This window comes from Epinephelus lanceolatus, chromosome 21 (assembly GCF_041903045.1).
Source record: "Epinephelus lanceolatus isolate andai-2023 chromosome 21, ASM4190304v1, whole genome shotgun sequence".
NCBI lineage: Eukaryota > Metazoa > Chordata > Actinopteri > Perciformes > Serranidae > Epinephelus > Epinephelus lanceolatus.
In genome coordinates this window covers 35,484,315-35,511,685 of record NC_135754.1, presented here as the reverse complement: position 1 = coordinate 35,511,685, position 27,371 = coordinate 35,484,315, and the positions used below count along the sequence as shown (strand labels likewise).

The window sequence follows — 27,371 nt, the reverse complement described above, 5'->3', positions numbered from 1 at the left end:
GGACCAGTGTAGTCTGTCATGTCTGTCGGCCAAGTCACAGCAAGATTTTAACTCCACAATCACCTGATCTGACAGTGACTGTCAGAACAGACAAAAATATTGTGTAGTCTGAACCCTGCATTAGTAAACACTGATTAAAGGGGGATTAAAGGGCTTTTAGAAAGGTTCAGCAGGTACAGGATTTGACAAATTTATTAAACTGACCAAGTCATTTTGATAATCGTCATTTATGAAGCAGAAAAAAAACATTCTCTGCTTCTAGTTTTTCTCATTTCAGGACTTTTCTCTGTTTCATATCACAGTAAATTCACATTTAAATGTATGAAAATCAGGTTCACATCACAGGAGCAACAGTAGTTAAACACATCACTGTTTCTGCTCTGGTTTCTCAGTGATGCATCTTTTTAAACTTCTGTAACCTTATCAAAGATAGAAGTATGCTGGGCGCTGACAGGCCTGCTGGGACTCGACTGCTGATCCAGTGAAAGAGCTTCATCACACTAACTCACGCTGACACCAAGAATTCAAAATCACCACTGCAGCACCTTGAAAAATGTATGAGGGTTAAGAAGCTTTGAGCGGGACCCTGAATGCACCGCAGAGGCCCCGATGATACTCTGCTGAGTAATCTGTTCACTTGTTGAGCTGTGATGATGAATCTCTCTCCTCTTCCTCCTCCTCTTCCTCCTTCCTCTGCAACCTTTCGGCAGGAAGTGAAACTGGGAGCGGAGGAGAGTCGTGCTCTGAGGACTCGGATCCAGCTGGCCGAGGCGGCTCAGAAGCAGGCGAGGGGGATGGAGATGGACTACGAGGAGGTGATCCACCTGCTAGAGGCTGAGATCGCTGAGCTGAAGACTCAGAGGGTGGAGCAGCCGGCGCCGACCAACAAGGTGACCGACGTGACTGTTTGTCAGAACCAAAGCTGACTCAGTTTAGTCTTTGGGCCAATCCCAATTCTCTTCCCTTGACCTTACCCCTTGGTTTCAAGTGCACTCACTAGATAGATTTCCCTCAGTGACGAAGGGGTAGTGTTGAGGGGTAGGGAATTTTACCTACGAATTGGGACGCCACTTCATGCAAATTAGCGTAACAGACGTATTCACCTACGTCATGCGTATTGTCGACGTAGGCTTCTTGCACGGAATAGATATTCATGTGGGCTACATCGTGAATTAGCGATATTCAAGCATTCAAATTCAAACTCAACACGTCTAGATAACAATGCATATGCAGAAACATAACACATACAGTACAGGCCAAAAGTTTGGACACACCTTCTCATTCAATGCGTTTTCTTTATTTTCATGACTATTGACATTGTAGATTCTCACTGAAGGCATCAAAACTATGAATGAACACATGTGGAGTTAAGTACTTAACAAAAAAAGGTGAAATAACTGAAAACATGTTTTATATTCTAGTTTCTTCAAAATAGCCACCCTTTGCTCTGATTACTGCTTTGCACACTCTTGGCATTCTCTCGATGAGCTTCAAGAGGTAGTCACCTGAAATGGTTTTCCAACAGTCTTGAAGGAGTTCCCAGAGGTGTTTAGCACTTGTTGGCCCCTTTGCCTTCACTCTGCGGTCCAGCTCACCCCAAACCATCTCGATTGGGTTCAGGTCCGGTGACTGTGGAGGCCAGGTCATCTGCCGCAGCACTCCATCACTCTCCTTCTTGGTCAAATAGCCCTTACACAGCCTGGAGGTGTGTTTGGGGTCATTGTCCTGTTGAAAAATAAATGATGGTCCAACTAAACGCAAACCGGATGGGATGGCATGTCGCTGCAGGATGCTGTGGTAGCCATGCTGGTTCAGTGTGCCTTCAATTTTGAATAAATCCCCAACAGTGTCACCAGCAAAACACCCCCACACCATCACACCTCCTCCTCCATGCTTCACAGTGGGAACCAGGCATGTGGAATCCATCCGTTCACCTTTTCTGCGTCTCACAAAGACACGGCGGTTGGAACCAAAGATCTCAAATTTGGACTCATCAGACCAAAGCACAGATTTCCACTGGTCTAATGTCCATTCCTTGTGTTTCTTGGCCCAAACAAATCTCTTCTGCTTGTTGCCTCTCCTTAGCAGTGGTTTCCTAGCAGCTATTTGACCATGAAGGCCTGATTGGCGCAGTCTCCTCTTAACAGTTGTTCTAGAGATGGGTCTGCTGCTAGAACTCTGTGTGGCATTCATCTGGTCTCTGATCTGAGCTGCTGTTAACTTGCGATTTCTGATGCTGGTGACTCGGATGAACTTATCCTCAGAAGCAGAGGTGACTCTTGGTCTTCCTTTCCTGGGTCGGTCCTCATGTGTGCCAGTTTCGTTGTAGCGCTTGATGGTTTTTGCGACTCCACTTGGGGACACATTTAAAGTTTTTGCAATTTTCCGGACTGACTGACCTTCATTTCTTAAAGTAATGATGGCCACTCGTTTTTCTTTAGTTAGCTGATTGGTTCTTGCCATAATATGAATTTTAACAGTTGTCCAATAGGGCTGTCGGCTGTGTATTAACCTGACTTCTGCACAACACAACTGATGGTCCCAACCCCATTGATAAAGCAAGAAATTCCACTCCAAATTCCACCCTGATAAGGCACACCTGTGAAGTGGAAACCATTTCAGGTGACTACCTCTTGAAGCTCATGGAGAGAATGCCAAGAGTGTGCAAAGCAGTAATCAGAGCAAAGGGTGGCTATTTTGAAGAAACTAGAATATAAAACATGTTTTCAGTTATTTCACCTTTTTTTGTTAAGTACATAACTCCACATGTGTTCATTCATAGTTTTGATGCCTTCAGTGAGAATCTACAATGTAAATAGTCATGAAAATAAAGAAAACGCATTGAATGAGAAGGTGTGTCCAAACTTTTGGCCTGTACTGTATTTCGACATGTTTTGGAATTTTTGCATGCTTATTTGTGAAAATAGCACTTAAATTGTGCGATGGCTTTCTCATGGAGGCTGCCATGCTCCTGGAAAACTCGCCTGGCTGGATAGTTTGGCAATGCAACCTGGGAAATTCAATCTTCCCCTCAGTTGAGATGAGTTCGTAAGTGTGCATTGCACGGCCCTTCAAATTAAGTGGGGATTTTAAGGGCTGAAAAGCACTTCCCGAAAGTGTGGGACATCCTAGCCCTTTGCGGGAACATGCAAAAACAAGGGCTAGGGTCAATTTTGAGGGGAAGTGTGAGTATTGGGACGGACCCTTTGTCTTCACTTTACATCCATATAATCCTTGACCAGAAGTTTTTATAAACTTGTAGGTTGTCGCTTAAGATGACACGTCCTTTTTTTTTATTATTATTATTTTTGTTTGGCAAGCTCCCTCTTGTGGTCAAGAAAAAAATGCAAGTTTGAAGCAAATTTTGCAAAGTTTGGGGAAAAATACCTTCAATATGAATTAGTTCACATTTTCATCAGCTACTTTTATGTGAACATAGTAAATAAACAATTTTGAAGCTTGTAAAGGCGTGATGACAAGCTAGCTGGTGCCTTTTCATTCCAAGTTGTTCACCTTGGACATGGGCCAAACAATTATTTTGCGTAATATTTGGACTACAAAAAGAATTCTAATATCATTAAAAACCGAAGACTCTGTCTAACTGAGTTTAAAACTTACAGCGTGTTTCAGGGTCAATGTGACTGAAAATGATAGAGCAAGTTACAGTTATTTGCAGGCCAGTAACTCTGATTCATGAGGCCATTTCATTGAAGCTTCTCAGCTAAGGTGGCATTTGTGTTTTTGCACTCGGCCAACACCCTCCACCAACTCATGAGAAAGATCTCTTTCTTTTTAGCTGCTAAATGATCCACTGTCTTCAACTGAATCTACTGCTGCTGGAAACAACTGAGACTGAAACAGACTGTTGTTTATCCTATTTTTAATAAATGGTAGACATCTATGCTCTCTATTGCAAAGCCACTGAAGAGCATATCGTCGCAAAAATATCTTTCTTTGTCCTTGTCTGACTCTGTCTCTCTGCCCTCCCTTTGTCCCTCCGCATTTTGGTTTCTTCCTCCGCCCTCAGCAGTGAATCTGGGTCAGTGTTTCTGCTCCGTCTTACTCAGTGACAGAGCTGCTTCCCTCTCTGACGTCGCCAATCTCTCCGACAGGTTATTTTTGTAAAAATCTGGGTAGCAACCTGCAGGTCAGCAGCGGCAGGCTCGCTGCTGATGGCGAGCAGAGGAAGCCGAGCCGACGCCACGAGCCAAATCAGCTTTAACAGATCAGCAGAGAGAAAGATGCACCTCTCCTCTGCTGCGTTGTAAATATTGTGACACGGTGAAAACAAAGTGCTGACTTAGGCTTTTTCTGAGGAAATCTTCTGACAGTGTCAAAACAGTATGTGCATAATCACAAGACATGGTTTAGCAACAGTAATCCTCCAGCTCTGCACAAGATTTTATGTCAGGGTTCATTCAGGGTGCTGGAGGTGATAGTGTCCTGAGCAGAGAATGAAGTCACGCTCCCTCCCTCTGTGTGTGTTGTAATCTGAGCTTCTCTGTGGTTTGTTGTGGTCAGCCGGTCCATCCATGCATGCATGTTAGTGCATGTGTGCCGATATCAGGATGGTAGTACTGCAGAGGTATCTTGCCCACCCTCCTGATCCCCCAGGGTGACTCTCAGTACATTTACATGACATGAGAAAAAATGATTTATTGTGTTAGTCCGACTGAAATCGTAGTAAATCGAATTTCTCAAAGTCGGACTAACACACCCAGATCATGTGACTGCTGCATGTATACCGTCAATCGGACCCAAACTGGCCGAGGCGCTCTGAGCATGCTCCACAGTTTCTGCCCTGTGCTATGACCTGGAAGTTAAGCATAAAGCACGTTTGAAATGTACAGAGCTGTAAAGTTGTCCACCATGGTACCAGTTAGCTGCTAGCTAACCGTAGCTAACTTGTTTGTCTGTGACGTAATAGGTCAACAGGGAAAAGGTCCAATACTAACAAGCTGAAAGGGGGCATATCTCCAGCTATCATAGAGGAGTCGCACATACTTGGCTCAATAAATGGATTCCCCTTCTGTGCTTGTATACTGGGACAAGGACAGTAGTCCAGTTAAATGTCCTAATCGAGCTGTAACTGTAGCTCCACTTTAATGTGACTGGAAACATACTGACTGTTAGCTCTGTCAACACTGCTGGCTTTAACTACAGCATGTTTTTATCCATGGATGTATATAGAGAACTGGATACAGTAGTGGAGGCGGGGCCAGTGACACATGAAGCCAAAAACATTTGAGTCCCTGGGTACAAACTGCCCAGATCTTCCAGTGTGGGGTCAGTAGCACAGGTGTACTAGAGGCTTTGACAACTGAGCAGCTAACTTTAAGTTTAGTACTCCGCTAACTTGAGTGAGGATAAAAAAAATGTAATCCTTCTGCTCTGTGAGTCTTTCAAAATGTTATCAGGCCAAATGGATTAAATCCTGATGATGAAACAAATCATTTCTCTGGGCATAAAACATACACCCGCTGATTTACACACGTCTCTTTCCCAGTGTAGGTCAATGGGAAAAAGGCTTTTTGGGCCTGATGGCATCATGTGACGGACCTGGACGTTGTAATTACATGGTTTGGTCACTATATCAAACTGGCTTCCAATACTGGCAGACTTCCTGCTGAAAGTGAAACTTCAGCTCCAGCTGGCATCACTTCCCTTATGCTCCTTCATTCCATTTTAAATATGATTTTTCCTCTCTTCATGATGTGGACTCCTTTTGTAACGAGTTGACGACTGTCTGATATCAGGTGACCATGGCAGGTTCTCTGCCTTTCCTCCTGTGCCGTGTGCACAGAGTCAGTGGTGAGGGGCAGGCCGGAGGGAGGACAGGAGATCAGCTGTAGTGAGTGAGAGAACATACCATTAAATGTTTTGTTGAGGGTTTTGTACAGTTATGCCTAAAAAGGCGAACTGTTTCCTTTGTGCTATGCATTAATCTGCTCAGTAGTCTCAGCAGTCTGTAAAATGTCTGGGAATAGCGAAAAATGCTCCTCACATCTTCCCTGAGTCCAAGCTGACGTCTACAGATGTCTGGTTTTGTTTGACCAACACCTCAAAACTTCCAAATGTTCATGTTACTATCATGACGTCATTATGAAGACCAGTGTTTCCCATTTTCATCCCAGGAAGAGACGGAGGAGCTGAAGAAGAGAATGGCCGTCCTGGAGTGTCAACTACGGAAGAGCGAAGCTGCCAAAAAGGGTTTTGAGATGTCAACGGGAAAACTGCTGAGTTTTGTGGAGGTAGACAGTTTAACTTTTATTCTGTATTTGTTCTGGTTGTCAAGAAATCTCATGTTCAGACTCAAACCAACCGTTACCGTATCTCCTAATGAGTGTAGTATCTATAGTCTGATAGATTTTCTTCTTCTGTGTCATAAAATCACATCAGTGAGCCACACTGGGTCACATGTTCCTTCATTAAGCCTGGTTCATGGTTGGGTGCCGGCTATTATTGAAGGGTGTCACTCGAACTTAAAGAGCATTTCTAGTTTATACTTTGGCGAAAGGTTTAGTTGTGTCCATGGTAACCAGAGACTCCTTGTGTTTTATTACACCACGTGTGTATTTCTGTCACATCTAGACAATGTCTTTTGTCCTGGAAGGATGGCAGTCGATGAAATATTTGTGTTTGATACACTTGATAGAAAAGAAACTTCAAATGACTGTTTAGCTTTGGTTGAAGAGATATTACTCCATTAAACTATAATCTGACTCCAGTAGGATTATAGTTTATGTAATGACCTGTGGTGCGTTTGAAAAGAGCAGAGAAAAGAAACAATAAAAGATCTCCAGTCAAATTTTTTGTTTGTTTTTTTGTTTATCTGCAGAACGTTCAAGAGTTCCTGCTTGAAAGCCACGGACCAACAAAGAGCTACAGGTAGTGTGTGTGTGTGTGTGTGTGTGTGTGTGTGTGTGATTCTGTGTGCTTGATCAGTATATGTAATAGTGTGTTTACAGTAGTATACAATGTGGTGGTGTGTGTACGTGTGTCTTTACCTGAGTTTATGAGGTCATTAGTACAGTGTGTATGTGCAAGTGTGTGTGTGTGTGTGTGTGTGTGTGTGTGTGTGTGTGATTGTCTGACCCACCGTTGGAGTCACATAATGAGAGATCCTGCAGAGAGCGGAGCCCATTAGCCCACTTTAAACACACACACACACACGCACGCACGCACACACACACACACACACACACACACACACACACTCAGTGGTCCAGCTTGACCCACTTCAGACAGGTAGAACACTCCTGTTAATGGTCGCCCGCAGAGTGCAGCGGTGTTATGAAACGTCTTGACCTGCCGTGACAGTGTGAGGTCACAGCTAACACCACAGAAGAAGAAGAACAGCTGTCTGTACATCCTTCTATACATTGCCTTCTTTCTCTCTGTCTTTCTTTCTTTAACTTCCCTCCTTCCCTGCATAATTCAATTTCTCATCTCATGTAGGCGTTTTTTTACCTGCTACACAGACTCCGTCTCCGCAGTGTGTGGTTGCTGCCAGCCTCACTGTGTGTGTGTGTGTGTGTGTGTGTGTGTGTGTGTCTGTTGAGTTTTACCAAGTGATAATGCAGGTAGTTCTGCAGAGTTTGGAAGTGTGGACTATATTTAACAACAGGATGCATCGGTTTGATTGATTTATTTTCATGTGAAATGTGAAAACACAACATGTTGCTCCGCTGCTTCACGTTGCCTCGGGTACAATGACATGTTCATTGTCATTATTTTTAAACAAACTGCTATCATGTTTTACACGGAGCTGCACGTAAACAAAAAAAACCCCAAACAAACAAAATAGAGCAGCCATGTAAAATGATGTTGAGCAACGTGGTGCCCTCACAGGCGAGCCGTGCTTCTGCGGTCTGTGGAGCAGCTTCAGTTAATTATCACAGAAGCACTCTTTTTGTTTCCTCTCAGTCTTTCTTTGCTTCTTTGTTTCCTCCTTTATCCTTTCTTTCTTTCTTTCTTTCTTTCTTTCTTCTTTAATTTCCCTCCTTCCCTCTAATCTGTCATTTCTTATATCTTTCCTGTCATTCCATCTAAGCATCCTCATAGAATGGCTCGTGTGATATCCTACAAATTAGCACCCAACGAATAACATCACATCCTTAACTTACTCGATTCTGATTGGCTGCAGGGTGTCCGTTAAAAACTGATAATGGACACCTGCTAAGTATTTCCTCTGAAACTGTTTGTTTACTGTGATAAATCAATGTACCGGCTACATAATCATATCAGTATCTGTAATCTGATTACAATTGATGTACAACACAGAGTAATGTTAGTCCTTGAGTGTGGGAGACTGGATGGAGACTGTAACACACCTTGCAGGTACAACTCCGCCCCTCTGAACTTAAACAATCATCTGCTGTTGAACTCACTACTTCAGACTGCTGCCGACAGTAACGTCACACATGGCGTATCGTTTACTCATGATAATCTTGACATATATTGATTTAGGGATAGTGACATGGCTGATAGCTAACAAGTCTTGTCGTCAAACATCCTGTCAAATTATATTTACTGTTTGTCAACTGTACACAGTGTTATTGACTTTGAATCTTGCTAGCATAACGCTAGCTTTCTGGCTAATAGCTGGGCCAAAGGGCACCCTGAGCTGGGCAGAATATCTCCCGTTGCTAGGTCGTATCTAAGGTCATTCCTATTTACTGGAGGAGTGAAGAACCATATGGGGTGCCAATGATTGTTCCAGGTATTAGATAAACCCTCAGGTGTTACCAGGTGTGCAATATCACCTTTTAATGGCCGACATGGAGGCATGCATGTCAGACAGTTCATATCTCTACATCGGGCGTCTGTCCATGCTTCCTTCCGTGCTTCCTTCCTTTCCTCTGTCCTTCTTCAATTACTTGAACCTTTTCCTTCAATCCTGTGCCTCCTTACCTTCTCACTCTGTCATGTCTCCTTGTAGTACCCTTTACCATCTTTCCTTTCCTTCTCTCCAACCTCCATTTCTGCGACTTTTTCTTTCTTTCCTCCTTTTCAGTTGTTCTTTAATTTTCCTTCTGTTGCTTCTTCCTTTCCTTCTTGCTTTCTTCCTTAGTCTGTCCATTCTTTACTATAGGTTTTTCTTTTCTTTCTTCTTTTCACCTTTCTTACCTTCTGCTTGTCCTTGATTTTTTTATTGCTTCCTTTTCTTTCTTGTATTGTTTGAATATCCTTCCATCCCTCTGTCCTTATACCATTTACATTTACATCTGTCTTTGCAGTTTTCTTGTGTCGTTCGTTCTGCTTGTTTCATTTCTTAAATCTCCCCCTTTCTTTTTCTTTCCTTCCCTTCTTTTTGCATATCATATACCTTTCGCCGTATTCTAAGCGCCCTTCCCTCCAGCCTTCTTGCATCCTTTGGTATTCTTTTTTGTTTCATTCTGTCTTTCTTTCCTCCTTTTTTGTCCTTCTTCCATTCCTTAATCATTTCCTTCTTCCTTCCTCCCTTCCTTAATTCCTTTCTTTCTTTATTTTTTTTCTAAGAGTCTTTCCTCTTAACCTTCCATCCTAACTCTGACTTCCTCTTCAGTTATATTGTTGAAGCAGGATTTATACCTGTAATGTATTTTTTCCACTGTATGTAAAACGACTCTGTGATGTCTCCTCGTTTGTACTGAGTTCTGATCTGGCACTTAGTGAACCATAACATGGCATTATCAGCACCTTCTGCTCGGTTGTGTAAGTCACATCCTGTAAATCAGGTCAATTGGTCATGTTATTAAGTCACCCAGCTATGACACCTCCTGTGGGGTTTCCTTTTATTTCAGTCCAGGTCAGTGGGACATCTCCACTTGTGTTTTGTAACCACGGGACCCCCTGCTCGTGTTTTTCTTTTTATTCACCTGTCCATCCTTTTCTAGGCCACTCATAAGAGCAAATGTAGGTTGTCCAATGGTTCGATTCATCGAGGGAGCAGGCGTCGCTCCTCTTTGTTGGCAATGAATGTCTCTGTGTTGCCCACTCACTCCCAGTTAATGATGCTGAATATCACTCTCATTAAAGCCATTAGTCACCCTGACTTCAGCGCTGTTACAAAGAAAGAGGTGTGCAGGAAAGGAAACGTCCTTCAGGAGAGAGGGTGGAGAAATTAAGTCTTTATTTCCAGAAATAAATAATAAAGCATAAAATCCTGAGGTTGATCCTGTCTGTGTTTTACAGCGACCTCAGTGTTTACTGATGGGAGTGTGAACCGACTAACAGCTGCAACCATGGCGACGTGGTCACTTCAGCAGCTTTAGAAAGTGTTTTTAGCTCCCTCCATCAGTCAAACACCTGGAGGTGTGAGTTTACTCATCAGGCTGTGACCAACCCACATCAACAAGCAGCTTCATGAGTGTTATTTAAAGCTTTTAGTCGCTCCTCCAAACCAGTAAAACCAGCACGAGAGGCTCTCATGGACAGAACAGGTGGCAACTGTTTTTTTTTTAAACTGTCTGTTTCTGTTTGTTCTTGGCAGCTCAACACACAAAAATATTTATTTCAGCAGGCGATAGATTTGGTTTTGGTAATAGTGGTTTACTTGTTTAAGAATTTGAAATAATAATACAGCACTGGGCATTTCATACAAACAAACAAAAAAAATAAACAAACGTTGTTGGCATTGCATGTTTCTGCAAACCATGAATGTCATATCAACATTTTTAAAGTGACGTATAAGAGGACCATGGAGGGGAAGGTGGATGGTGTGACACCAAGCTGCAGACCACTGTTAAACTGCAACACACACCAAAACTGTTTTATAGCAAGTCATTGCTGTGTTTCCGGCCACATTTAGCCCCCAGACGTGGGTGTTTTTTTGGCGACTCTTCACTGTTTTTCAATGGAACCTGTCGGATTGAAGTATTTCCAGAAAATACACAAGCTAGCATGTTGCTGAGAGTGTGTGTGTACTGTCGGCCTATGAGTGAGCGATCCCAGGAAATACACAGAGCCGGTCACCTGATAAAAAAAGTTGGTATTGTAGATTTCTGCGAAGCATGGATACGTTATATTTCATATGTATCATATCATCATTTCTTTTACCAGACAACTGTTGGAGACCAACAAACAACAAAACCAGTTGTTGCCTTTCCAGCAGCTTTTTAGACACCAGTGTGGGTGTTTTTATTGACCCCTCTGATGTCTTCACACTGGCGTCCTGTATCTCAAAGAATCAATTTCAAAATACTAGTAATACTAGTTTTAAATGCACTCCGTGGTTTATGTTCAGATACATTTCTGACCTGCTACACTACAAACCATCCAGACTTCTCAGATCTTCAGGGACAGGTCTGCTTTGTGTCCCCAAAGTCAACCCTAAACACGCGGAAGAAGCGTTTTGTTTTTTGGCCTCAGATATCTGTAAAAAACTCCCAAACCACTGCAGGTCTGCTACAACAACACATTCCCACTTTGACCTCGTCACATGTCCACGTTTGGTCATGGACTTTCCACGTCCACATATGACGTCCAAGGTACCCTGGGTGTGTTGGTTGTTGACGTTCTGGGACGTCGTGACAACTTCAGCCTGTTACATGCATTGTCTGTTTTCAAAATACACTTCTGTTTTCACAGGAAATGTACAGTTTGCATACAGTCTCTTTCAAAATAAAAGCACTACGTCAGTACAGCACTGTGAATTGACTTTTTTATTTTAAGACAAAACATGATCTTGTCCTAAAAGTGTTCTTTGTTCCTAAACCTCACCACGTGTTGTTGAATTCAACATCTGAGCTACATAATAACGTACAAATGTTGTTTGAAGAAATGGACATTGCCAACATTTAGACAGAGCCCAAACTAAACGGACAGTTGTTAGCCTAGACATGGCGTTGGGACTTTGGCTCTTTATTTGGAAAAACCTCCATAGTCATCATGTAGGACCACCGACTCCACCATGATGGCTCCACCTGTGGCTGTCTGCGGTCAAAGTTGTTTTTCACTGCTAATTAATCCTTGTCTTATTTTGCAGCTCTGGAGACGTTAAAGTTGGATCGTCATCATCGTCAAGCCTCCCCCCTCGCTACAAGAAGAGTCCCTGGACAGCAGCCACACTCGCCCAGGAGGCAAAAGAGCTCACAAGGACTGTCAGAGCCATCCTGGAGGTCGACTGTAAGTGATCTCTGCTCGCCTCCACGCATGCAGGTCTGCATGTCCTCTTCCTCCTCTCTGTTTCTGTGCTGCCCTGCATGCGACTCCCACCGGATGAAGCTGAAACCAAAGTGATCCTGCCAACCTGCTGCTGTGAGTTAACTGTCCTCCCCGTTTCAGTGCTGACCTTCTAGAGGATCCAACTGTCAGCAAGGCTCTGAGACGTCTGCAGGACATCAACAGCCAACCTGAGCTGAACCTGAACTCTCTCTTCCCTGACAACTCCTCATCTCCTCAGTACCTGCTAGCAATGGACTCATGTCTTAACTCTGCATGAAACACTCTTCTGTTTGTACATTTATCACAAGACAGTTTCTGAATAGTCAATACCCACCAAACAGTGGTTTTATTCCAGTCTTTTAACCTGATTAATATGGAAAAGGAATGATTACATGTATTTAATTTGCTTTCTTAAAGGATGTTCGTCACTTGAACTGACGTTTTGTCTGAAACAATGATTAGTTTATCTTTGGAGAGACTTGAAATAAGTTTCTACAGGTTAAAACACTGGAAGGAGACCATTGTAAAGTTGATGGACTCCATGAACGTTTAAAAATGTTTGCCTATTGGTCACTTAATTAATTATAGGATGACAGTGTTGGCACCAAAACTGTCTGGCCTGCCTGCTAAATTTTCAGGATACGTGATGTTAAAAAAATTGTGCTGCTGACCAAAAGCTAACTCGACAGTTCTGACCTTTGAGGAAACTAAGAGACTAAGCCATCCACAATGGAGGAAGGTATCGTAGCCACTGTGACATCACCCTCTAGTTTGTGGATTCCCCAATGAAGCCTCAAGTTTGGCAATTTGGCTGTCGCCATCTTGAATGTTTGGAGCTAAAGGTGACCATATTTGGACGAGAAAGTGGAGATAACCCTAATGCTAGCTGCTAGCCTGGTTAACACAGAGCACTTACAGTTGTAGTTAACTGCAATAATTCCAATGCAAATCTTTAGGGAAACAGGTTTAAAACAGTTAAAACTAAATAATTTTACGAGAAAAACTGAATTTCTGACTCCTGTTGGACATGTTAAAGGGATAGTGCACCCAAAAATGAAAATTCAGCCATTATCTACTCACTCATATGCCGAGGGAGGCTCAGGTGAAGTTTGAGAGTCCTCACAACACTTGCAGAGATCCAAGGGGAGAGGAGGTAGCAACACAACTCCACCTACTGGAGGCTGACGGCGCCCCAGATTCAAACGTCCAAAAACACATAATTGAAACCACAAAATATCTCCATACTGCTCGTCCGTAGTGATCCAAGTGTCCAAGCGTGCACACATGAGCGCCGTGCCCAGAGAGGCAGTCAGAGCTACAGGCTACAATGAGGCTAAAAACAGTTCAGAGTTCAAAGGTTGTTTTTCCAAACAACTTTTTATGTCGGGGCTTCAGGACACTTGGATCACTACGGACGAGCAGTATGGAGATATTTTGTGGTTTCAATTATGTGTTTTTGGATGTTTGAATCTGGGGCGTCGTCAGCCTCCATTAGGTAGAGTTGTGTTGCTACCTCCTCTCCCCTTGGATCTCTGCAAGTGATGTGAGGACTCTAAAACTTCACCTGAGCCTCCCTTGGCATATGGGTGAGTAGATAATGGCTGAATTTTCTTTTTTGGGTGCACTATCCCTTTAACATGGAGGTCTATGTTGACGGACCATAGATATATTATACCTAGATACCGGATACCAAGATGGCTACCGAGTTGCTCGCCTTGCGTATACTGTACACCAAAAACAGAAACTTTGTCAGATGGAGGGTAAAGTGAGCAATGGGCAAACCGTTGGTGTAGTCCTTGCAGTGTATCCCAACCTCTGTGTCTGTAGCATCAATAATACCTTCATATAACAAGCAATATAAAGCAATATGAAACTGTACCGTCACAACATCATGTGGTTGCCATTTACTGTAGTTAACAATCCATACCAGAGCAAGTTAACACAACTTACTGTAGCTTTCTGTCTCACTACTCTCTGTTATCCAGTCAGTGTTTAGCTTTGTGTTTGAGAGGCTGAACGCTCGTGTCTGTGCCGTAGATTAGCCAACAAATCAAAACATCATCAAATAATACGAGAGGAGGAATTCCCAAAACCCTCACTCACATCCAAACACAAAGTCAGGAAGGATGAAGGCAGAGGGTAAAGGAGCCATGATATTCATGTAGGAATGTGGCCATCGTGGTCTGACACCAGCAGGGGTTGAAGGACAGTTCCAGCCCGATGGGACGCTTTAGACGCTTTCATCATGTGTGGAGTTATTTGCTGTTTGTCCACCATCTTTTTCTGAGTAAATATTGTGGAACAAGCTATCTACATATCATGACTTCTTCTTTGTAAAGAGAAGCTCTAACTGTGTCAAATATTGCGTTGATTTTATCACCATTTCATCACAAGTTGATTACGAATTGTCATCCCTGCACTGTTGTGAGAGAACAAAGCCAGAAGACAAACAATAATTGTAGTGTGAAACATCATTTTGTCAGTTGTTTCATTAAAAACGTTTCTGTTCAGCTGACTCAGAGCGTAGATGTCAAAATGTCCTTGAACTCACCAACAGAAAATGTTTTCTCATGTGAAAGTCCCTTGGAAAAATGTTGACAGATGGATCATATGTGTTCAGCTGTTTCAAAGCATCAAAGATAACTGGGAACAGCATGTTTCTGAAAACTATCCACAGCAAAGATATATCATTAACTGGCTAAATTGTTGATTCTTAGTCTTTTTTTTAATGTTAAGGACCTCTAAATTTATACACATGAGGTCATGGACCCCCGTTTGATAAGATTTCACTCCAGAGACCTCCACCTGAAAAGATTTTAGTTGTCAGATAAGATAAAGACCAGAGTTCTCAACTACAGTTCTCCGGCAACTCCCCCTCCTCCATTACATCCTCATTATGTCTAAGATAGATGTAGGCGTTGGCATGGTAACGTCAGGTACACAGAAGAGGAGAGCGAGTGTAACGTTACAGCCAAGACAGTCAAATGCAACCCCAGAGTTTTAAAACTCAACTGGAGTCAGTGATGACTGATGAGTTTTAGAATAAGGTTACAGTGCTAACGTTAGATAGTAGCGTTAACGTTACTAGTAAGTGGAAACGCACAAGGAAGATAACGTTAATGTTTCAGAGGCTACGCTACAGTAGGCTAACGTTAGCCATTAGCAACTGGATGCCATGTTGTCATATGTTATATGTTATATTAGAAGCAAACTAAAAATACCTGTCCAGCAGAAACTCTGCAACCATCTCGTGCCTTTTTAGCTCAGGATGAAGCTGCATCAGTCTTCGCCATCGCTCGAAGGCAGAGCCGATGTTGACTCGAGTTTTGGCTCTTGCAGCATCGAGTTCTCTCTTAGTGTTAGCTTTTTCTGCTTTATTCTTTCTTTTGCCAACTGATTTCCCTTTTGGTCCAAATGCAATGATTGGTCGGAGTTTTCTTAGATCCATATGAGAATGGTGTAGTTATGAGTTTTTATCTCTGGTGGAATTCACTTACATTTTAGTGTGTCATCAGCTTATTAATAGCATTTTAACCTAAACAAAGAAAAGTGTCAAATTTCCAGAAAGGTAAGTGTTGCTTTAACACCTGAGTGAAACCTGTGATCATAATATTCACTCTTAAACTCTTTCCCATTTTTCTGGGGACCCTTTGGAACTCCCCCAAGGACCCCTTGGGCTCCCTGGACCTCTGGTTGAGAGCCACTTGGCTAAATAATATTAAATCTCCAGAGTGGTCTTTCTTCTTTTGACAGTACATAAACACAGCCATCATTTATTTCTGGTGGGCCTCGGAGAGTGAAGGGTTTCCAGGAAATATACAGATCCGGTGGTGAGGTGATGGGGCCAGTTGGTAGTTTACAGGATATGGGAATTTTAAGTGTTTCCGGTATACACAGCTGATGAGTAGCCAAAAGGAACTGGGAAGTAAAGCAAACGTTGAAGAAGAGTACACTTGCAAGATAAATGTGACACTTTCTAATGTCACAATGGAGGGACAACTACGCAGGTTGATTTTAGCGCTGCTCATCGTGGACTATATTGCTGTCATTGTTCATTTTAGTCAAACCATACAGTTTGAAAACGAGGCGCGGCTCCAACTAGAAAACAATGTTTTGATGCATTGGATGTGTTGAATGTGCATATTAAGGCAGTACAGGAGGAGGTGCACATTAATAATCCTCCAGGACTGTAACATGCTCATGTTTAACCCAAACAATGTGTCATGTGACTGCAGTTGGTTCACATCCAGGTCGGAACACCTTCTCACCACAAACCAGCCGCACCAGAGTTCCTTTGTGAGCGAGACCTTCTCAAAGAGGTGATGTCAGTTAGTTTGTTTTCGTGCGCACCTGAGTGTGATTGCTGTGTTCACACCTGCCCAAACGAACCGCACTGAGGGGGCAGACAAACTTGAGTTCAATTGAACCGAACCAAACAGGGCAGGTATGAAAGCACCCTTAGCAAAAAACATCATGGTTTGGCTCTACATTCAAACAGGAAGGTTTGTTGAACCCATCCACGCCCCCTCATGCCGCCCTATAGAGATTTCCCAGCTACTTATATTATGTTGTTACTGGCAGCGTTTCAAACTGACTCTATCCAGTGACGTATACTGCCATGACAGGTGCCGCCACCTGTTCGTGTATCATACTGTCGCGTCACGTATGATACTGTCACAGAAGGTGGCTTGTGGCATCAGGTGTCACTGACAAAGCTGAGGTATTTGACCATTTCTGTTTGAGAGCAGGATGGAAATACACTTAATATTATGCAATCTTCTCTACTAGAAGTTACGTTTGTATGTCACAAAACGTAAACTTTTCTAATTACATTGCTGTGGCAACGCACTCGCTGCCCATGGATAATGTTAACAAGTTTCACACAAACTTTGCAAGGAGGAGGAAGGTGGGTATGCAAAGTTCAATATCTTGATACCAGATCTTTGGGTTCGTCTCCAGACTCCTGTCTTAGGGTTATGCAACAAAAGCACTTTGGTTAAGGTTAGGGAAAGATGATCATTTTGGTTAAATGTTAATAAAAAATGTAATTAAAATCTTTGTGCTCCTGACGGAACACAGTGACTGATACTGACCACAGACACTCTCATACATCCGTTCATTTGTTCCAATAAGAGATCACTGATTATATATATTTCTGAATTCATATTGATGTTGAAGGTCTTCCAACACAGTTTGTATTCAGCAGGCAGGATGTGGGTTTTTGACACAGTCACCTAATTTCCCTCCATCAGTGGGAGGACGTGGGCACAGTTACATAATTAACAGCCGTGATTCAGGATCACAGGCCGCGAGTGGAGACGTCCGCTATCATTCACAATGTCCTGTTAGAGGTAATGAAGAGGGAGCAACACAATCCAAGTTACAAAGAAAGTGGGTCATTCTGAGCCAGCTTGCTCAGTTTGTGCACGTCTGCCATGTGTGTGTGCCTGCGTGTGTGTGTGTATACAATCACCTATAGCTCGTTGTCATCACAGTCCCCGTTGCCTGGATACGTCCTTTGCTTTTAAATCGTAAAGCTTGTAACTGCAGGAACCTTTGTCTTCATTCACTGCCAGTTAATATGATCAGCAGAACATCCACCTACACACACACACACACACACACACACTCCTTGCCTGACAGATTGCATTATAAGCCATCAGACGGAGCGGTTTCAGTCACATCCAGCTCATTCTCTCTCGTTGCAGGCAGCAGTTCGGACACCGTTTCCATGGAGACCATGTCCCCTATGAACTCACACTCATATGCGACTACAATGCTTACTTACCAAAACATAATCATTTTTAGGTTATGATGAATGTTTGTCTGGGTTTTTTTTTTTTTTTCCCTTCATCGAACACATTTACCGCCAACGTGTTTCCAACTGATTAATGTTACACAATAAAAAGCCTTTTTTTATTACGACTGACTCATCGCTCATAACATTTAGAAATAAGTGGATAAAACCTGCAGATTCTGACCTTTAAAGGTTCTCTACTCCGAGCAGAAACACTTCTTTGCTCCTTTCATCTGTGTGTAAGATCTAAAGAAAACTGAGGTTTAGATGCATTTTGATTAATGTTCACGTCTGCAGAGCTTCAACCACAATGATAGAAGTAGAATCAGAGATGGCTCAGTGATATCACTGTTAATCCTCCTACAGACTGAGAGATTTTAGCAATCTTATAAGTTTAGTGCAGCTACACTGTGCGACATGGATCTAATAAACTTGGGTACAACATCAAGTATGATGTCTGCAGACTGTACGATGACAGTGCCTACTGAATCACAGGCTACGGTGTATGATAGTTTCCCAGACTGGGTGAGCAAGGATGCTGCACGGGTTATTACTTCAACTGTGAAGCACAACACAAGAGGGTTGCATTAATAGAATTAATAAAATTATCAGAATTAAGGAAAACTATTGAAATTTCCCAAAAAATATCAGAAAAATGTTGGAAAATATGTTAATAAATGTCCCAAAAATATTATTAAAATGTTTGAAAAAATGTTGAAAAACACTACTGAAATTTCCAAAAAAAGAAATAAAAAAGTCCAAGAAATATTATTAAAATGTTGAACATGAATAACCAGGTTCCTCATGTTCTTTGTTAACTTCACATCCCAACATGGAAACCAGGATCCTAATGTGGCTGTAAACACACTCGCTAATGCTGTTGTGAGACTTCACAGTTTTAAACCCGCTGGTTAACGAGGAAATGCTGGCTCCATTCATCATCTCGACCTCAGTGACCGTGAACTGCACCAACCTGCTGAACTGTCAACATTAATAATGCAGAATATTGAACAGTGTGTATTGATTGGAATATTTCACACCAGACAAAGTTTCCAGACAAAACAAAAGCAAAACATATTTGTTTGATTTAATAAATCAGCCTCTGACACCTGCATATGAACACAATACATAATCATCAGCTGCTTGTTAAACATGTGGACGTCCTGCAGATAGAACATCATTATTACTTTACTGATTGAGGTTTGTCTCTGAGTAGATTTTGTTGACTTATTTAACTACACAACCCTTTACTTCCACCAAAGATGGAGAAACACCAGATGCAAGGAGACTGGAGGAGAATTAATAAGATAGTGTATTGCAAGGTTGAAAAAGATGTGATGTGAGCTGGATAGGAGGGACGACTGGAAGTGTGGGGACTGGGCTGATGGCCAGTTGTGGCGAGCAGGAGCAGCAGAGAGCAGAAGGAGTGATGAGATGAAGAGGCTGCAGCTGAGCAGACAGGACTGCAGTGAGAGGACAAACAGGATCAGTGAAGGAACACAAGCAAAGAGCAAATATGAACTAGACAGGCTGGAAACACAGAGTGACTGAGCAGGTACCAGGATCTGGCAGGGTGGATGTGGCAGAGCTTCATTACAGGATGGCATGCAGCTGGTGGGGCTCAGCTCTGAGTCCAGCACACCTGTCTCCACTCAGACAATCACACACAGGCAGAGGAAGAGTAGACTTCAGGCAGTGGTGGAGCCGTGGCACCTTTTTAGAGGCCGTTTACACGTTGCCGGCTATTTTCATAAACGGACATTTCACCGTCTCCGTTTTCAAAAAGATCTTCGTTTACACTTACCCGTGTATATATACACAAGAGCATGCCATACCTGTAGGTGGCAGTGTAACGAGAAGCTCAAGCCTTCCATGTACCCATTGTCACCATAGCAACATAGGTCGCACTTTTTACACAGGCGCAAGTTCCGGCGCATACTGTGACGTGGGCTGCCTATAACTCCGTTTATCTGCGTTTATCTCAGTTTACATGCAAACGCGCAACCGGAGTTTTCCAAAATCTCCACTCTGGCCGGAGTTTTTAGAAAGACTCGTTTTCAGAGGAGAAATCTCCGTTTGCGTGTAAACGAAGGGCACAAACGAAGGAAGATGTCTCCGTTTATCAAAATCACCGTGTACGTGTAAACGGCCTCTCAAACTCACATCAGGCTTTGTCTGAACGTACATGGGTATATTTGAAAATGACGATTTTTCCATAAGTTTTGGCCTTTCTCCTACACAAAAATGTGTATATTATTTTGCAAACCATGGATAGGTTACATTTGTAAATGATTTAGTTGCAGATATGTTTAAGCTTTGTTTCTCTACAACATTGTGGTGAACTTGTTTTACCCTATCCCTAAATGAGGTTTCGGCACCCAAATCCCTCGGTTATGGTTAGGAAAAGATAATGTTTTGGATTTAAAAAAATAAATAAAAAACGTGTTTAGTGGCACAAAAGTTGGTGGAAAAGCAAGGACAGGTCGCTGAATAACACCGAGGTGTGGTGCCACAAACACCTCTAAAAAACATCAAAAAACAACCAGTGTTGTTGGTTTGAAACAGTAGCTATGTTTCCATCCAAAAGTGATTGGAATCATTGGGAAATGCGCATTAAAAGAAATACGAATCCTGTGTGTTTTCCGCAGAACTGGAAACAAAACAAGTCTCGCATTCTTCTTCTACGTTTTCTGGCAGTTGGCAACCAGTTGTAAATGCATTACCGCCTTCCCGACCCGGGGTGTGGATATCACCATGGAGAGAAGTGCGCTACGTCAGACTTAATTCAAACATAACTGTTTCCCTTCCCTGTTTTGTGAATCAACATTTTTTCAAATCAACCAAAACCCAGCTAAAGCGAGCGTATTTTAGTTTGTGCGAATCAGGGGATTTTAATTCGAATTTTGGCATCATAATTTTCCGATGCGATACTTCTAGATGCGCATCTAAACAGGCTGATGGAAACATGGCTAGTGATCTGCAGCTTGGCGAACCCCTCCACCTCCTGATGACAGCCAGCTCATATACTATGTCACTTTAGAAACACTGATAGGATACGTATGAAACATGCAAATGTAAAGTGTCCACGGTTTTTAGAAACGTATAATTCGAACATTTTAAATGAAAATAAATAATAATAAATAAATAAATCTTCTTCTTCTTCTTCTTCTTCTTCCTCTTGACGTGGCTTAAGGCTTACAATTATATGTCTGCCTGTTGGTGCTTCAGTTGTGTTTTTACCAACCCAGTCTCACTCCAAAGTTGTCAAAAACTGCTGCTCGGGCGATGACTTCCAGAGTCAGACACCAACGAAAAAAGATATCCTTTTACGTGGCCATGATAGGTGGCTGCTCGCCATTATTGTTTAACGGCACCCTGCGGTGTCAGGGGGAGACGTGGCGGGTCAACAACCAAAGTTAAGGGGGTGAAAAGTCTGAGTAGCGTGAGTGGGAGGAGTTGTGGATGGGTCCAACAACCCCAACTTCTACCCGGGAGATCGGTATTAGCTTCCAGTTAGAATATAAAGGCAAACCCTGTTCTTTTTTCCTAAACCCAACTGTGTGTGTTGGTTAAACGTAACTATGGGTGGGTTGGGGGAATTTTATTTTTGTAAAAGTTTTAGGTTGTGTGAGTGATATCAAACATCTGATGAGATAAATGTGAAAGGTGACAAGTTAAGTTTATATCACATAATGTGACAGATACTGTCGAAGGTGTCAAACTCTCGACTGACTGTGTCATTACAACTCAAGTTTTTCCTCTGCAGTAAAAAGTCTCCTTTCTTCTTCTGTTCTCCGTCACTGAGAAAAAAACAATCTCACCATGAGGTCCATTTAGTAGCCGTTCTGGAGCTTTCAGTCGTATCACACAACCTTCAGCGGCAGATAAAAAAGCAGCTCCAGAGGGAATCGTTCTTTAAAATCACTTTAAAATCGAGGACTGTCAGAGTTCACAGACACAGTCGGGTACATCTGTCATAACAGCCAGTGTCTTTGTGTTTCTGTTGCCATGACAACTGCACCAGTATAAATCAGTGACAGTGATGCCGGACCTCCAGTATCTGTCATCATTAAAACAGACCTGCATCACAAAATACACCAGATTTACAGCAGACTGAAAATAATAACTGAAAACGTCTGAGAGTATTTGACATTTTGATTCATGTTCAGACTCAAACCAACAAAAGCAGAGTGTGTATCTACAGCCTGACATCTCGTCTTCCTCCATCACTGTTAAATCACATCAGTGAGCCACACTGTTGTTCCTTCATTACCATGAACACACACACTGGAGTTTATTTTGCCTCCTGTTTGTTTGATAGAAACCACAACAAGCAGCTGTTTGAGGAAATTACTGAAACTTTTTAAAATAATTAAAACTAATGCTGCATTCACGTGGTGTCTGAATAATCAGAAAAATGAGTCCTCGACTGAGAAAATTCCGACACATTTCTGATGCCATCTCATCAGGGCAGTGAACTTACCTGTAAGAATAGATCATGCTAGCTACCCTCCTGCTTCAGTTTTGGACATTCAGGGATGGTGTGTCAATTTTCGCTCGTTACATGCTGTGGGTTTTTTCAAAATACATTTGTGTTTCTCGGTTGATTTTCTCAGGTTGAGGTAACAAAAGCAGATATTGAGGTTTAGAAAAAACATCATGATTTGGCTTAAAATAAGAACATTTGTTACTTACATAATGTAACGTCATGCATTTTACACATACTAGAACTAGCTGTTACTAAAATAACTAGAGTGACTTTTGGTTTTGCACAGGAAACAAACAGGTGAAAGTCCGTAGTCTGATTGACCCATCCACCTCCACTACCACCCTCCCTATGCAGACTTTCTCATGCTTTATACTACAGGTGTTGCCCACCTTGTCAGAAATAGCCGCCGCTTGGTGCGTATCATATGGCTGCAAAGAGCGCCTCTGTGTGCTTGTGTCTGACGTCCACTGACAAAGCAGCGGCACTTGACGAGTTGGGAACGAGAACAGGCTGGAAAACTCACATGAACGGCCTCTCAAATCAGAACAAAAATGTGGGTACACGATTTACCGACTTTGACGTCATATACGCAGAAACAAATGGGACGAAAGTAAATGTTATTAATTTACATATTGCATGTCATTTGTTGCTCAAATATAGTTTGTAATACAATGTTAGGTTGTAACTATTGTGACCTAGATTAGTAAGAAAATGTATTTATTAGCGTTAGTCATGTAAAGCAGTATTTAAGGGTTTTATGGGACTGTACAGGTGCAGCAACAAGTCTGGGACAAAAAAGCTTCTGACAGTTTTTTGTCGTTGAAACGTTCTGAGTAATAAATACAACACATCCTCTTTGTACGTCCATGTTGTTTACACATTATGACTTAATGAACACACTCAAGTTGGAGGAACGACTTCCCAACTCGGGAAATGGGTCCATCCGAGGGGCATTTGAATGCAGCATAAATATTTGTTTTTTTGAAAGACTGACATCTTCAGTAGGAGCGATTGGGCTTGAAGCTGAGAGCCACAGACAGGAAGTGAGAACAGTCACATATTGTTTGACTCACATATTGTTGGTTTGTGTCGTTTTATTGGATTTGTTGACAAGACAAGCAGTAAATTAACACCAGGCATAAGGAGCCAATGAAACCCGGCGGCTTTAAGACTTGAGCCCAAACCTCCTTAAAAAGCTCCAGAAAAGCTCTTTGTGGCCACTTATCAGTTTCAGGTTTGACAGCGTTTAATCTGCAGTCTCTTTAACTCCTTGTTTCCTCCTGACAAAATATTTTGATGCTCCTCTGACATCTGTCTCCAGGAACATTTTCACACTGAACAGTCTGGACCCCTTGGTGTATTTGAAGTTAAACGATCAGTCAAGAGCCTTTATATTGTTGATGTGGATGTGCAGTGGTACAGATCAAACTGTTTCCAACACAGACAGCTAATTAATTCATTAGATAAGAGTTCAGTTGAGGCAGAAGAAGTGAACGAGGTGAAACTAAGCAGCGAAATCAGGCCAGAAAGCGTGTGTGTGTGTGTGTGTGTGTGTGTGTGTGTGTATGTGTGTTGTTAATCTCGCTGGATGAGTCAGTGTCCATGGTACAGTGTGTACATGCAGGTGGATTTACAAGTGTGTGTACTTGCCATTGAAGGGAAACTGTGGTATTTTTGAGCTGGATCCTGCTCTCCCATGTTTATGTGTCTAACTAATCGGAACAACATTTTTTGAAACTGGTCCAGTACTGAGAGAGATTATTGCAGCCTGCAGCGGCAGAACAGGCTGCAAAGTAACCACTCAGGGGGACGCCGCGCCTCATTCATTTATGTCAAGTAACAGCGCTTGTTTGTGACACTGACAGGCTCAGACTGTTATGAGTGTCTTGCAACATCACAGAAAGGACCCTACAGAGAAATGAAACCTTTCTTTGTACCTTCTGCTTGCTCTGTCTGGTCTGTTTTGTGCCCAAGTCTTGCTAACGAGAAACAAGTTGTTTTTTTAAACTGTTGATACGTTTTCCTACAAAAAGTAATGAACCCAAATTCATACATATCCCACTTAATTATGAACCAGTAATTCATGCATAACCCATGCGTTTTGTAAGGCTGGGATCATGTGACCAATGTGCTGACGGGAGTAAACAAGGAAGTAGTCCTGGGCAGTCTGCAGGGAGGCAAGCTGGGGCCGTGGATGGGTCACAAAACACAGGACTTTCCCCAGGAGACAGTTGTTGGGAACCGTGTGAACTTTGAGTCATTTTAAGGTCCTCACCATGTTTCCTAAACCTGGAAATGAAACATGCAGAGGACCTTAAAATGACCCGGGAGGCAGCTGTTTGCTCTCCATGTGAATGTTGAGCCAAACCATGATGTTATTTTCTGAACTTTTTTCTGAACACGTGCATTTATGCACAAGGAAATAAACCTATATACGAGTTGTTTTTTTCACCACCGCTGTAAGTTTATTTTGAAAAAGACTGTATGCATCTAACGAGCAGAAACTGTAAATTTCCTGTGAAAATAAAAGCAAATTTTTGAAAAGACACAATGCGTATAATGAGTATAAATTCAGACACAGCAGGGTACCGAGTATGTCAAATTTAGACGTGAAATGAGTTGGGATGAGAACGTGTTGAAAATATCAAAGTTACCCATTAAAGCTAAATCAGGTCTTGTCTTAAAGGGATAGTTCAACATTTTGGCAAATTCGCCTATTGCCGTAATCCCTATAGTCATATGGGTAGGTACATTACCTTTAATTGTCAGTGCGTGCTGTTCTGAGATCAGTGGGGCAGAGCTGCCTGCTGAAATGGAGGTGAACGGTACAGCTCCCTCTCTCCCTCAAAACTAATCAAATACACCATCAAATGACTCCAAAACGCTCTTGTGGACAACTTGTAGCTTACACATTCACCATGCTATGAAATAATAATGTAATATTACGAGACAGAGTTGTTTTGAAGCCAAATGCAGAGCCGGAACTACATTCCAGACATACAGTACTTGCTGGGCGGAGTGATTTCAAACAGTGTATGTTTAGTGCAGTTACTCCCGTCATCAAAACAACAAGTTTGTTGAGAAGAAGCCAGAATATACAGAGGAAGAGTTACAGGTTTTGGAAGAAGAGAGAGCAAGAAGAGAGGCTGAGGCTGCCGAGCAACCAGGGGCTGAGGGGAGACCCAGAGCCGGTGGTGTAAATGTGGTGCTTACTGGCCACTTTATTAGGTACACCTGTGCAATATAAATATAGAGTACACCTCAAAATAATCACCGGAACACGGGGAGAACATGCTAACTCCACACTCATAAATCACCACAATTCCTGAGGGAACAACAACATAAAATGTTCCCTAGCAGTCTGTTTATTCCCAACAATGAGAAGTAATGCCAGTCACTTCACTATATGCTCTGGGCAAGCACTTATCCATAACATAACCACAACAACATTTGCATTTTAGCCTTATTTACCATGCTTGGGTTGTAGGCTAATGTTACTTAACATGGAGGTAACGTTACAGTGGAGGGTTTGCTGAGCAAAATACACAACGATCACTCACCACGTCTGCTCGTTTTGTGATGTCGACAGATGGTATGACAGTATCTTTCAAGAAAAGCGTTTGAACCATTCCTGAGCTTCTGCGCTCCATCCTTTCAGCGTAGTCCTCCGGTAAAAAATGGCAGGAGCACACAAACATTTTCCGGACCGTTTCCACAGGCGTGTGGGGGTCGATGTCTAGCACAAATAGCCATTGCTTCATCCTGCCTGCTTGTTACTGCAACCTTTTACAATGCATGTGTAAACCATGATTTACAAAAACACTGGTAAACTTTGCTCAAACCTTCTGGTGTGTCCAGCTGACGATACTGCAAACGGCTACAAGCAAGAACTATGGCACTGTCTCAGGTGCGCACTGTGTCACTCCGCCCAGTGGTTTACTCAAGAAAGTAGTTCCGAGTATTTGCTTCATGTGTCGTAATGTTACTTAATTATACATTATTATTTCATAGCGTGGGGAATGCGCAAGCCATGTGTTGTCCACCAGAGCATTTTGGAGTCATTTGATGGTGTATTTGATTAGTTTTGAGGGAGAGAGGGAGCTGTACCGTTCACCTCCATTTCAGTGGGCAGCTCTGCTCCACCGATCTCAGAACTGCAGGCACTGACAATTAAAGGTAATGTACCTACCCATATGACTATAGGGATTACGGCAATAGGCGAATTTGCCAAAATGTTGAACTATCCCTTTAAAGCTCCTTTGTCAGATGCCAAAAAGGTACTAAACTGTCTGAGTTCAGACGAAGGTTTTCAGTGAGATGTCATCAATAGATTTATTGTTCTTCACATTATTAAACCTGTTAACCTGCACAACAAGCATCTAAATCCCTTTATTATTACACACTCTGAGGATCAGCCCCTGATTTTCAGTCCCGACAGAGACTGAGAGATTTTATTAAAGAGACAATGCCAATACAATGGAGACACTAAAATAATATAAAGGTCCAAACACTGCTTTTTGGCCGTGGTCTCCAACAACTAAAGCAGTTAAACCACAAGGAGGATTTTCAAAAGGGGTATTTTTTTTCCAGTTTCCTCTGATGTTAATTGAACATTTTTACAGCAGAAGACGCTTCATCTCTTTTTCAAAATGTCCCTGCAGACACAAGGGCTCCGATCTGTGAGGCTTTGTCTATTTACACCTTCAACTCGCAGCAGAGTCCAGTAACGAGACTTCAGCCTTGTAGCTGTGAAAATGTGTTTCCCTGGAGACACTTTCTGCAGCGTTCCTGCAGCCGTGGCCTCTGTGCTGCACTGACACATTCATAAGTGACCTGAACGGCAGCACCTCAATACTAACACACCCTCTGATCTGAGACAACAACACCATCGGCTCTGTGTGACCTGCTGATATAGACCAGAGGAACGAATGACTGTTG

The 27,371-nt window shown here is 42.4% G+C and overlaps 1 protein-coding gene across 2 annotated transcripts in view; it reads left to right on the top strand.

Annotated features, from left to right (window-relative positions):
* Positions 1–27,371, top strand: part of stxbp4 (syntaxin binding protein 4) — a 79,498-nt gene that overhangs the window by 45,382 nt on the left and 6,745 nt on the right. Inside the window, exons 17-21 of one of the 2 annotated variants that reach the window (XM_033610629.2) lie at positions 711–890; positions 6,135–6,251; positions 6,839–6,888; positions 11,969–12,108; positions 12,268–13,207. In XM_033610629.2, the coding sequence (XP_033466520.2) occupies positions 711–890; positions 6,135–6,251; positions 6,839–6,888; positions 11,969–12,108; positions 12,268–12,281 (501 nt within the window). In that variant the 3' untranslated portion in view covers positions 12,282–13,207. Of the gene's footprint in view, positions 1–710; positions 891–6,134; positions 6,252–6,838; positions 6,889–11,968; positions 12,109–12,267; positions 13,208–27,371 lie in introns of those variants that run through there. The other variant, XM_033610627.2, reaches the window with a different exon arrangement.